The 13640-nt window shown below is 42.0% G+C and overlaps 1 protein-coding gene across 15 annotated transcripts in view; it reads left to right on the plus strand.

The window, feature by feature from the left end:
- Positions 1-13640, plus strand: part of NOL10 (nucleolar protein 10) — a 114890-nt gene that overhangs the window by 24061 nt on the left and 77189 nt on the right. For 11 of the 15 annotated variants that reach the window (XR_012422679.1, XR_012422678.1, XM_065527434.1 and 8 more), the window contains 4 exons: positions 408-493; positions 3258-3336; positions 4971-5120; positions 8203-8269. Coding sequence is in view for 13 of the 15 variants with exons in the window: in XM_065527434.1 (XP_065383506.1) it covers positions 408-493; positions 3258-3336; positions 4971-5120; positions 8203-8269 (382 nt within the window). In the remaining 2 variants the exon portion in view is untranslated. Of the gene's footprint in view, positions 1-407; positions 494-3006; positions 3101-3257; positions 3337-4970; positions 5121-8202; positions 8270-13640 lie in introns of those variants that run through there. The other 4 variants (XM_074012358.1, XM_074012359.1, XM_074012360.1 and 1 more) reach the window with 2 other exon arrangements.

Below are 13640 nucleotides of genomic sequence, written 5' to 3' on the forward strand. Positions count from 1 at the left end.
TTATTTTTGTATGTGTTTTAAGGATTTCCTAGTAGCAGATTTTATTTATTTAATTTTTATTCTACAGCCTTTTTTTTTTTTTTTTTGAGACAGTCTCACTCTGTTGCCCAGGCTGGTGTGCAGTGGCGCAATCTCGGCTCTCTGCAACCTCCGCCTCCTGGGTTCAAGCAGTTCTTCTGCCTCAGCCTCCCGAGTTGCTGGGATTACAGGTGTGTGCCACATACCTGGCTAATTTTTTGTATTTTTGGTAGAAACAGGGTTTCGCCATGTTAGTCAGACTGGGTCTCGAACTCATGGCCTCAGGTGATCAGCCCGCCTCAGCCTCCCAAAGTGCTGGGATTGCAAGCGTGAGCCACTGTGTCTGGCCTTCTACAGCTTTTATTTTAAATTGTTTTTCATTTGCGTAGGGTAGAGTGGAGTGCTGGGACCCAAGAACTCGAAATAGAGTTGGTCTGTTAGACTGCGCCTTAAACAGTGTCACAGCAGATTCAGAGTAAGTAGAAATTAATTTGCAATGTCAGTTTTCATCAACTTTTGATTTCAGTAATGTATCTGTATTAAATTCAAATAAATTGCTAAAGGGTATCTGAAATTGTACTTTCCATGATTGTTTTTCATAAAAGTCCTCTCCTGTGAAAGCTCACTAGTGAGTAAGCCAGATAGAATTTCTTTCCAAACACTGTACAGAAGGTCTTGTTTCTTCAGTTGCTGTAGAATTTTATTAAAACAATTACACTGCAGGAATTTATATTCTGATTTTGTAGGATCTAGTGATAGAACTGGGAGTCCACCACAAACTCCACAGAGGTGTGCTTTGAATTCTAAGGTGGAAGGAAGCAAGTGTTTTTTTAATATTTTCTTGTTCCTGTTTCCCTAATTCCTACATTTAAAACAACCAGAAGAGTTTTCACTATTATACATCCATTTACAGTTTTATGATATTTCCTAAGAAAAGATACCTAGAACCTGAATTTCTGGAGTAAATAGCATACATGTTTTGAAGGTTTTTGGTACATTGCTAAATTGCCCTACAGAAAACATAAGCTCAAGTTAAATGTCTGCCCATGTGCCCAGAGCATGCATTTGCTCACTCTCCTCAGCCTGGACAGTCCATCACAGCCCTGCCAACAATAAGTCTTAGAAAGAACCTGCAGATATTGATTAAATGAAGCTTAGCAGAAATAATAGCTAACAGATAGTGCTTTCTATTTGCCAGGTACTGGGTCTAAGTTCTTTACATATATTAACTTATTTAATATGACAGCCCTTTGCTATAGGCACTGTTATTATACTTATTTTACAGATGAACAAAAGACTCATCAATGGCATACCTGTTATTCAGCCTTTAAGAATTATGTTGCAGAAGCATATTTGTTACTGGGGAAGGGTGGTCCAAATGTGCCTGTGAGTGGAAAAGCAAACCATACCGTTGCCTATAGAGTGTTGCCACCTTGTTACCAGAAAAACAGTGAACACAAGCATAATCACAGGAAGAAGCCTGGGTGTATACCAGAATGTTAAAACTAGGGTTTTTTTTCTGATTCGATTTTAGGTAATTTTATTTTATTTTTTTTAATGCTTAGTTTTTTTGTTTTTGTTTTACCTACAAACCTTAGAAGCTGTCAGTTCTAGGTGGAACCAACACAATATGAGAAGGTAATAAGATAGGGGAAGCAGGCTGCCATTTCCAGATGACATAAGTTTCTGTGCCTGGGAAACTCAGGAGAATAACTGAAAATCTATAAGAACTAATATAACAGTTAAATAAATTGGTTATAAAATGTGCAAAAATCAGTGACCTTGTTATTTATTAGCACTATCCGTCTAGAAAGGTTATAAATGGGAAAACATTCTTATAGCAACAAAAATTGTAAAACTCGATAACATATATGGGCCAGGTGCGGTGGCTGACACCTGTAATCCCAGCAGTTTGGGAGGCCAAGGCGGGTGGATCACTTGAGGTCAGGAGTTCAATACCAGCCTGGGCAACATGGTGAAAACCCATCTCTACAAAAAAAATACAAAAATCAGCTTTGAGTGGTGTCGCACACCTGTAGTCCCAGCTGCTTGGGAGGCTGAAGCAGGAGAATTGCTTGAACCGGAAGGTGGAGGTTGCAGTGAGTTGAGATCATGCCACTGCACTCCAATCTGGGCAACAGGAGTGAAACCCTGTCTCCAAAAAAATGCATATGAAGAAAATGATAAAAGAATAAGTAGAGAAATCTATCACTGTACTGAAAGAAATGATTGAGTGTACTTTGAAGAGCGAGTGACTAAAGTTGCTGTAGATAAGAGGCTTCAAGGTTCCCGTAGGTGCCCCAGTGCAGTTACAGGCTCAAGCTCTAGGTGGCAGAAGAGATCTGATGATGACAAGAGCCGACAGCCAGGACTCTAGGTCCTGGGCCAAGGGCATGTGGACGATGGGATTGATAGCAATATTGTCCACATCTGACTCATCGCCTAGCACTCTTTCCACTGGAGATCATTGCTTTTGCTGCTGATTGGCTTGATTGGTATTTGAGAAGCATATTCTAGAGTTGTGGCCATAGCATTCACTCTGTCTTTGGTACTTTCAGAGGCTCTGGGGTCCCCATTTGAGGATTAGTCTTTTGTTTTAGCTGAGCTTGGCTAATTTTAAAGTGGAAATGGTGTACCCATATCCAAACAAAATTATTTCTTCTTAAATATAAAAGGGGATGTTTCTGTAAATACCTTATTCTGGCTTAATTAAAATGGAAGAAAGAAGTAGATTACATTTTGTATATAAAGTGTAATTTTATTTTGATTATGAAAGTTTGAATACAATTACCATTTGCTTATTATTTTTGAGATAGGGTCTTGCTCTGTTGTCCCAGTTGGAGCACAGTGGAATAATAACAGCTCACTGCAGCCTCGACCTCCCAGGCTCAAGCAGTCTCTTGCCTCAGCTACCCAAACAGCTGGGACAACAGGTGTGCGTCACCACAACTGGCTTTTTTTTTTTTTTTATTTTATTTTTTTTTTGTAGAGATGGTGTCTCACTGTGTCGCCCAGGCTGGTCTTGAATTCCTGGCCTCAAGAAATCTTCCCACCTCAGCCTCCCAAAATGCTGGGATTACAGGTGTGAGTCATCTTACCAGGCTGCAGTTACCTTTTAAACAGAAGGCTAGAAATGTGATTTTCCTCCATTAGATTTGAAGTGAAGATTAATAATGAACTTGTTACTTGGAAGGAGGTTTGGCCATATATTCATGAAGCATGAATATTTTGCTTTTCAGGATAAACAATTTACCAACAATCTCTGCTTTGAAATTTAATGGTCCCTTGACCATGGCAGTTGGAACATCCACAGGGCAGGTAAATATGTTTAATTTGGAAACTTCACATCTAAGTTTTTATTTCAGTGGTGTGTGTATGTGTCATGAGAAATATACTATAGGAACACAAAACGAGGCCATACTATTTTAGCCAGAGCAGGGGGTATGCCTTAATGCTGGATTCTTCTAGCACCTTGAGAAATCTTGACTCTTGCCTTGGTCAGTCTGTGGTGCTGTGGACTTGGAGCTGCAGTGGGATAGGCCTGCACCACCACACCTGGCTAAGTTTTTGACTTTTTGTAGAGACAGGGTCTCACTGTGTTGCCCAAGCTGGTCTTGAATTCCTGGGCTCAGGCGATCCTCCCACCTCAGCCTCACAAAGTGTGGGGATTACAGGCGTGAGCCACTGGGCCTGGCCATAAGTACTCTCATTAGTGGTTTGGAACAGCATTTCTCAGAGTCTATGGAACAGAATTCTGTGGTCAGACAGTCTTGGGAGTCTGCCAGACTTCTACTCTTAAAGATTCACAGTGGGTTTCAGTGCTTTTTAAATAAAGGCACTGAGGAATTCTTGCAGACAAGAAATATGTTTAATAAATATTTCCAAAATTCGTGTGTTCAAGGAGGCTTTTTTTGTTTTTTAAACATAGCATCATTAACTATAGCCCATGCCATGAGTGGTCAGCAGAACATGCATTAGCAGTGCTAGTCCGAGGAGTACTTCTTTCTTTCCTTCAAGGTAGAGCCTGTACACTTGCCTCCCCCTGCAAGAGGTCTGAAACCCTGCCTTGGAAGATTAACTTTCTCTGTCATCATGGGCTGGAGGGGATCTGTCACCTGGGACTTAATCCTAGGGGAGCTTCCCCAGGCTTCCTTGCCCCTAATGACAGGGGTCCAAAGAGATTTCCCCTTCTCCCAAGAAGTCATAGCCTTGCTACCACCACCTGTCTTGAATCTACTAGGACTGTTGCTAATTATGTCTTTCATTTTTGTTTATATCTGTTGCTATGACACTGCCTGGTATGTAGGCCCTCAGTATGTATTTGTTGAACAAATTAAACAAATTCTTATGGGATTTCATTTTTTGTTCCTTTCTTTTTTTTTTTTTTTTTTTTTTTTGAGACGGAGTCTCGCTCTGTCGCCCGGGCTGGAGTGCAGTGGCCGGATCTCAGCTCACTGCAAGCTCCGCCTCCCGGGTTTACGCCATTCTCCTGCCTCAGCCTCCCGAATAGCTGGGACTACAGGCGCCCGCCACCTCGCCCGGCTAGTTTTTTGTATTTTTTTTAGTAGAGACGGGGTTTCACCGTGTTAGCCAGGATGGTCTCGATCTCCTGACCTCGTGATCTGCCCGCCTCGGCCTCCCAGAGTGCTGGGATTACAGGCTTGAGCCACCGCGCCCGGCCTTCATTTTTTGTTCCTTTCTTAGTATGTTCAGTACTCTTAAAAATTACCCTTGGGGTTGAATTCATAAAATGTATACTTTAAGGATTATTTAAGAGATCTTTCTGGAGAGAATCTCAAATCTCAACATCTTGAATAAGGGTGTTCATTGTGTTCATAACAAAGTAATGAAGAAAATGGCTGCCATTATTCTCACTTATAAATATTTCGTTTGAAGATAAAATGTCTAGTTTGTTTAAACAGAAATAACTTGGTTTTGATTTTTTTTTTCAGGTTTTATTATATGACCTTCGATCTGATAAGCCATTGCTAGTTAAAGATCACCAGTATGGGCTGCCCATTAAGTCCGTTCATTTCCAGGATTCATTAGATCTGATTTTGTCTGCTGACTCTCGAATTATCAAGATGTGGAATAAGAACTCCGTATGTATTTTTGGTTGAAATTACTTGCTTCTTTATTTGCAGGTGTTCCGAATGATCCTTTCCTCTCCATTGCCTTTTTTTTATGTGGGTTGTTGAGAAAGAGATACTGAATATCCATTTGGGAACTTAGTGGGAGGGCAGTTACTTTTGGATAGATAAGATACTCATGATTGCTTTCTTTCTGTTAAGAAATTTTCCTGATTATCTAGAACTGCCATCCATTTTAGATGTTAAGTTAGGTGGAGAGAAAATCATGGTTTAAAAGAGTTGATCCATGACCTGAGAAACCCCCTAGATATCGAGATTCCCTCACAGATGTAGGAAAAGTTTTAAGAGCCACTAATTATCCTTCCATGCATGTTTGTGTTGTTACATATCTCAAATTTATACTTTTCCTTTTTTTTGAAACAGAGTTTTGCTCTGTTGCCCAGGCTGGAATGCAGTGCTGTGATCTCAGCTCACTGTAACTTCGGCCTCCTGGTTTCAAGCAATTCTCATGGCTTAGCCTTGGAGTAGCTGGGATTACAGGCTTGCGCCACCATGCCCAGCTAATTTTTGTATTTTTAGTAGCGATGAGGTTTCATCTTGTTGGCCATGCTGGTCTTGAACTCCCGGCCTCAAATGATCCTGCCTGCCTCGACCTCCTAAAGTGTTGGGATTACAGGCGTGAGCCACCACATCTGGCCTTAAAAGCTATATTTCTTACGAATATTTTGATGTTCCTTTTCCTCAGCTCTAAATGTCGTTTGAAATGTAACAAAATCCTGTATTGCTGGTTTTAATCTGTCTTCTGTTTTTCATTTTTCATTTTAAAACCGAAGTATTTTGAGAGAATAGTAGAAAGTTCATCAAATCAATGGGAAAAATGCATTCAGTATAGCTATGCTTTTAAGAGTTCTTTGCGTTTAATTCATTAGAAACTTAGCATTCTTAGTTTAAAAACAGATCACTTTTAAAAACTTATTTGTGATGAAGTTGGGTGAACGGTCCACCGGCCTCAGCAGTTCGTGCCTCAGTGCAAGTGCCAGCCTATTCCGTGGGGGCTGCCTGTGCTCAGGCACACATGCTACAGACAGCCCCTCACAGTTCAGCCGCCTGTTGAGTCTCTGGCTTTCTAGGCTGTTACTTTGGTTGTTTAAATTTCATTTTGTTAATTCCTGAAGTATGGGTCTTCCTTGGCTTATTTTCCTTTTTTCTCTGGATCTCTCCTGGAGACCAGACGTGTGTTCTACATCCCTGAGGCCGTCACCTCATTCATAAGTTCTGGTGACTTTGTTTATGTTACAGAGAAGAACATAAAGAAAAAGACAGGCTTTCAGTCTGTCTAAATTCTTGGAAGAATTACCCTGATGATTGCCCAGGGAAGTGTCTGTGCTGTCTGCTTTGCTGGCTTTGAGTTTGGAGGATATTGAGGGCTTTTTTAAGGATGATTCGTGATCTTAGACCCGACCTTTCTCTGCTGTTTTTCTGGCAATTCAAACTAATTGGCATTAAAACAATATTTATTTTTAATACTGCAAATGCTTATGTTTTTATTCTTAAAAATTCATAAAACAGCGGTAAAGTAGAAGTTATTTATCCTTGACCTGGCTTTCATCCAGCCTAAGGGAAAGACTATTACCAATCTGGATGTGTCTTTCCATACCCTTTAACTTCTGCGTAGTTTCCAATGTGTGGATTAGTATCACCTTTGACACCTTTTTGTCATTGTTGTTCTGTACCATTCTAATTCCTTTCCCCTCGCTTCCTGGTTTCCCCGCTTTTCCTTCCTCTTTCAGTGGGAACTTGAGAAGAACGGGAGGCAGCTGTGTGAGTCTCACTGTTAGTCTTGGGGTAGGACTTGGCTGTGTTCTTCATTGGACACAAACCATCTTGTCTGTGCTCTGACACTGCTCTTTTTTGCCGTGGGCACTCAGTCCATCCTAGTGTCAGACTTCTCATAATGAGTTACAAATGCAAGAGCTGGCAGCAATTTTCAACATCACTTCTTGAAATCATCACACTGTAATTGCTACAGTAAATTTTATTTTGGCATTTTTTTTGTTTCTTATGACTAAAGACTTCCTCTTGACTAACACCCACATTACTTGGTTTTGCCTGACTTGCTTACCTTGTTTATCTTTCTCATCATCTTTTTCCACACCCACCTTCTTAGCATCTTTTTCTTTTACTTTCCTTCTCTTAATTTTTGAAAGATAGAACACTCTTCCCCCAACACTTAAAATAGAAGTGGTTTAGCCCTAACTACAGAGTAACTAACGCTTAAGTATTTGTAGGATTTCATTTTGTTTTTTATATCCGTTGTCTCACTTGATCCTCCTCGAAAACTTGCGGTGCAGGCATGGCAGTGTTGTCCTCATTTTCCATGCTGGCCATCTCTCTCCTCTGATTTCTTTCTTTTTTTTTTTTGAGGTGGAGTCTCACTCTGTCACCCGAGGCTGGAGTGCAGTCGTGCTATCTTGGCTGACTACAATCTCCATCTCCTGGGTTCAAGCAATTCTCCTGCCTCAGTCTCTCTAGTAGCTGGGATTACTAGATCCCAGGCCACCATGCCTGGCTAATTTTTGTATTTTTAGTAGAGTCGGGTTTCACCATATTGGTTAGGCTGGTCTTGAACTCCTGACGTCAAGTGATCTACACATCTCAGCCTCCCAAAGTGCTGGTATTACAGGTGTGAGCCACAGCTCCCAGCCGTCCTCTGATTTCTTTCAATACAAGTTAAACTGGGTACGCTTCACAGATTATGAAATATTTTTTTTTAAGTTGATGCATATTTTAAACTTCATCTTTTCTTCCCATGTTGACATTATCTTTAAAATGTTGCAATTTTTCTTTTTTTTTTTTTGGACAGGTCACTTCTCCTCCCTAGGCCTGTTTCTTCATCTATAAAATGGGATTTTTTGATAAATTGATAAGATAAATTCTCTAAGATTTTTAAGAATTTAAATTTTGTATTTGAATTAGGCTATTTTATTTATTTACATAGGAGTAGATGGTTGAGTTACAGCTTCAGTTTATTTGACATTGCCAAAAGTTGTTGTCCTTTAACCTTTAATAATTCATTTTTGCTTGCTATTTTTAGGGAAAGATATTTACTTCCTTGGAGCCAGAGCATGACCTTAATGATGTTTGTCTCTACCCCAACTCAGGTATGCATTCTGTAGTGAACATTCAGTGAGACAAATAAAAAGGCTATACTTTTTTAGGTTTTAAACCCATTTTATTTCTTAAGATAGAATTTGGCTTTGTCAGCACAATTCTTGGATATTTAACTTAGAAGAATTAAGAGCAGGAAGTGGTGTCGATGATTCAGAAAATGGCACTCTTAATGACTCAGTGCTCAGCCCGCCCAGCTATTAGTGGAAAGTGGTAACAGCATACAGGTAGGAGGCAGGTGAAGTGCTATTTTGGTGTGCTCTTTAGCTCTTTTATGTGATTAGTAATAGTGTGTGGAAATTGAGGGCAGAGATTTGGAGAAAGCTAGATTGCCTGATAATACACAGATGGCTCATGAAACCACAGGTTTTATAAATTCTACGTTGTATGCTATTCAGCAATTTACATGTTAGATTTCAAAATTTAACAATGCATTCAAGGCAAATCTGTGAAGAATTTCAGAGTATGGGAGAAAAATGAGAACAGTGTCTACTCTGAGGACAGAGGTGCCCAGATCATCCTGATGGAGGGAAGTAAGGCAGAGTGTGAGAAATCCTATCACGTTTGTGCAAAGAGTACTTTGACAGCTTTCTGGAGAGAGAGTGCTTTTACCCTGACCACCGAGAGCAGAGCAGCGAGAAAGTTTTGCTTTGCGTTGAGCTGGAGCGCCGAGTGAGGTTTGGTTAGGTGGAGTTGGAGCTGAGGTGATTCTCGTAGGAGAGCAGTCCAAGACGACCAGAAAGGATGGGCACAGAGGGCTCAGTTGGGGCCGGGAGGAGTGTCCTGTGCCTGAGCCGTGGTGGCTCTGGGAAGGCTGAAGTGGGAGGCAGAGAGTGGCAGGTGGTGGAGGGCTGGGCATGATGTGCTGAATGTCTTGGGCTCCGTATGCAGTTGGAGAGGACTTGTTCCGACTGTGCTTTCAGAGGCAGGTCTACCCCGTGTTCCAAGGGTAGATTGGTTTTGAACAAAAGTGACCTAGAAGTAACTGATATTCTGAGCTGAGATGGGGAGCACAGGTGAGAGAGCAAGTTTGTAAAGATTATGGCTGCTTTTTCTAACGTGTGAGGATTAGGAGGTGATGGGCAGTTGCAGTATCTGGCAGTGTCTGGCTTCCCGTCAAAATCATTTGCACAGCTTTAAAGGTACAGCTCCCTTGACCTTATGCTAGGTGTACTGACTCATAGTATCTATGGAGAGGGCTTAGAAATGTGTGTTTTGTTGTTTTTTTTATTTTTTTTGAGATGGAGTCTCGCTCTATCACCCAGATTGGAGTGCAGTGGCACGATCTCTGCTCATTGCAACCTTTTCCTCCTAGGTTCAAGTGATTCTCATGCCTCAGCCTCCCAAGTAGATGGGACTACAGGGACACGCCACCACCATGCCTGGCTAAATTTTGTATTTTTAGTAGAAACGAGATTTTACCGTGTTGGCCAGGCTGATCTTGAACTCCTGACCTCAAGTGATCTGCCTGCCTCTGCGTCCCAAAATGCTGAGACTATAGGTGTGAGCCACCGTGCCTGGCCAGAAATGTGTATTTTTAACATACTTCCCAGTGGATTCTTAGGCGGCAAGCCCTGAATTGATCCGCAGACTTGTGCTTGGGAGGCATGTCTGGTGTCCAGTAGAAAATGTGGTCTCAGTGTAAGTAGGTCTGTAGTTAGAATGTTTTGCCATTATCCCAGAAGTGGTGGGAATGAATGAAGTGACTGATAGGGAAAGCGGGAGTGAGATAGGAAGTGAGGAGGAGCCAGTTCATTTGGGAGAATGATGGGGAGGAGCCAGCTGAGAAACTGGGCAGTAATGGACAGAATGACAGTGCCAGGACAGTTGTTGAAGTATGGGAGAGATTCAGTGGGCATTGCTCAGCAACTACTAAGGATTACAGACGTTGGGGCAGGAAGGAAAAAACTAAGTTTGATTGCATGCTGCTGTTATCAATCTGGATGACGGATGCTATAATACAAACTTATTTCATCTTTTATAACTGTGTAGTCAGTGGTCCATGGCTTTTTATTCCTTCTGTTTTCTTTCTTTCTGCTTTTTCTTACCTCTTAAGGGGTCAGAAAAATTGGGTAATTCATTCAGGGTTGGTCATCCAGGTGGTGTGTGGCAGAGCCTCAGTTAGAACCCAGCCTTCCTGATTCTGGTGCCCATGCTGTTTTTCTTTTCTTTTTTTTTTTTTTTTTTTGAGACAGAGTCTCCCTCTGTCCCCTAGGCTGGAGTGCAGTGGTGCCATCTTGGCTCACTGCAACCTTCCCCTCCCGGATTCAAGCGATTCTCCTGCTTCAGCCTCCTAAGTAGGTGGGATTACAGGCGCCCGCCACCACGCCCGGCTAATATTTGTATTTTTTGTAGAGACAGGGTTTCACCATGTTGGTCAGGCTGGTCTCGAACTCCTGACCTCGTGATCTGCCTACCTCGGCCTCCCTAAGTCCTGTGATTACGGGCGTGAGCCACTGCGCCCAGCTGCCCATGCTGTTTCTAATTACACACTGCTCTCCCAAGAAAGATGAGAAACACTGGACTTTATAATTTACATTTCATCTGTGGTAGTTGAGAGAATTTTATTATAATCATGGGAGTAAAGTAAAATTCTGGTGAGTTCAGGAACAGATTGCAGCTGAGGATGCTGGGTCCTAGTTAGGGTATTGAAATAACCTGCACTGGGGTCTGGGCTAAGTAGGTAAGTGAGTAAACCGGGTGGAGCTGAGGCTAGGTAAGGGTGATGAGCAGGGGTAGTGCGACTGGGGGAGTGACAGTTTGAAGGGCACAGAGAGTGGGGAGAGAAAGACAGTCTCACCTTGGGCTGTACAGTTTGGTAACCACTAGCCACTGAAGGGCATTGACATGTACTGTGAGTATAAAATATACATTGGATTTAAAAGACATTCTGTGAAAAAAGGATGTAAAATAGATCATTAATAATTTTCTATTAATTACATGTTGAAATGAACATATTTTAGACATATTGGATTAGTAAAATAAAATTAATTTTAACATTTTATTAAATGTGGCTACTAAAAATTTTTAAATCACATATGTGGCTCACATGCTGTTCCCATTGGACAGTGCTGGTCTAAACTGGGAGATCTTCAACCCTTTAGGATGCTGGTAAGGTTTAATAGTGCTTGTGCCTGGCTGGGCGCAGTGGCTCACGCCTGTAATCCTAACACTTTGGGAGGCCGAGGCAGGCGAATCACGAGGTCAGGACCTCGAGACCATCCTGGCTAACATGGTGAAACCCCGTCTCTACTAAAAATACAAAAAATTAGCCAGGCGTGGTGGCGGGTGCCTGTAGTCCCGGCTACTCCGGTAGGCAGAGGCAGGAGAATGGTGTGAACCCACAGCGGAGCTTACCTTGAGCCGAGATCGCGCCACTGCACTCCAGCCTGGGCGACAGAGCAAGACTCCATCTCAAAAAAAAAAAAAAAAAAGTGCTTGTGCCTGGCCCAGTGTAGCGGGGATTTTTGAGGCTGGTAGGTTGCCTCAGTTTTTCCATTGTAACGAAGAATGTAGAGGCTCAGAGAGTGAAATGAGTGCCAATCTGTTGCCACCCCGAGGCTGCTATGCACAAACAGCTTCTCCACGAGGCAGGGCTAGAGTTTGGACTCTTCTTGTGGTCAACTTGATATCTCAGGTCAAGTTTTGTGCATCTGTCCCCCACCTTTAATGGCTGTAAAGATCTATGAACCCACAAAGGGCGAGACTCCTTGGCAAAGAAGCCTCTTTCTGAGAAATACTCAGGCTCAGACTATTGAGGAACCCATTTTTGAAATTCCACCTGTGATGACAGTGTTTGGAATCACAAGGACAAGGAGAGGAGGGAGGCTGATGTTAGTAGTGTTGTTACCCAGGTAACTGCTGAGGAAGAGACTTAAATTGGATTGAGAGGGTGCTGATAATTCAACCACACATCTCTGGAATACTGATTTTATTTTTTTGCCTGGTCTGTATTTATTTTTTTAGAGACAGGGTTTCACTTTGTCTCCTAAGCTGGAGTGTAGTGGCACATTTATAGCTCACTGCAGCCTTGAACCCCTGGGCTCAAGCGATCCTGCCTCGGTCTCCTGAGTAGCTGAGACTGTAGATGCGCACCATCACGCTGGGCTCTCCCCTGGTCTTACAATAAAAATTTAAATGATTTGTCATTAAAAATGGCATAAAAATTGTAAAAATAAACATGGTTTTTAATGAAATTTAGAAGTGTTTCTCTCTGGGAAGAACACTTATTTAATGAAGATTATTATGGCCTAGCGCAGTGGCTCACATCTATAATCCCATCGTGCCTATAATCCTGAGGCAGGAGGATCACTTCAGTCCAGGAGTTCAAGACCAGCCTTGTCAACATAGCAAGACCCTGTGTCTACTAAAAATAAAAGAAATTAGCAGGAGCAGTGGCACACGCCTGTAGTCCCAGATACTCAGAGGGCTGAAGCAGGAGGATCGCTTGAGCCCAGGAGTTTGAGTTTACAGTGAGCTATGATCTCGAAACTAACTGTACTCCAGCCTGGGTGACAAAGCAAGACCTAAAAAAAAAAAAAAATTATGTTGATAACATTTTAATTGTAGAAGCATTTGTAGCACAGTGATTTTAATAGTTACTTATTACAGTAATATTTATGAAGAAATGTTTGACAGTTTGGTCAGAAAACATTCTTAATGAGTTGCATTTTAAAAAGTCTATTTGGCAAACTGACCTATAGGCTGAATCCAGTCCACCACTTGGTAGTTTGCAGCCTTTGAGTTAAGAATGGGTTTTACATTTTTAAATGGTTGGGGAAAAAAAATCAAAGAACAGTAATATTTTATGACATGGAAATTCAAATTTTTGTGACTGAAATTCAGATTTCAGTGTCTTTCAGCATAAAGTTTTATGTGAACACAGCCACCCTTGTTCGTTTATACATTGTCCATGTGGCTTTTGCAGCACTGTGGCAGAGGTGAGTAATTTTAACAGTGACCAGGTGGGCTGCAAAGCCTAAAGTGTTTACTGCCCGGCCCTTTACAGAGACAGTTTGCTGATCCCTGGTCCATATTACTAATACAAACAAAAAAGGTCACTTTATCCACAGTATTTAATTATGAAAAATTTCAGGCCAGGCGCAGTGGCTCACGCCTGTAGTCCTAGTACTTTGGGAGGCCGAGGCGTCCAGATCACTTGAGGTCAGGAGTTCGAGACTAGCCTGGCCAACATGGTGAAACCCTGTCTCTACCAAAAATACAAACGTAGCTGAGGCTGAGGCAGGAGAATTGCTTGAAACCAGGAGGCGGAGGTTGCAGTGAGCCGAGATCATGCCACTGCACTCCAACCTGGGCAACAGAGCAAGACTCTCTCAAAAAAAAAAATTTTCAAACATACAGGAA

Source organism: Macaca fascicularis, chromosome 13 (genome assembly GCF_037993035.2).
Source record: "Macaca fascicularis isolate 582-1 chromosome 13, T2T-MFA8v1.1".
Taxonomy (NCBI): Eukaryota; Metazoa; Chordata; class Mammalia; order Primates; family Cercopithecidae; genus Macaca; species Macaca fascicularis.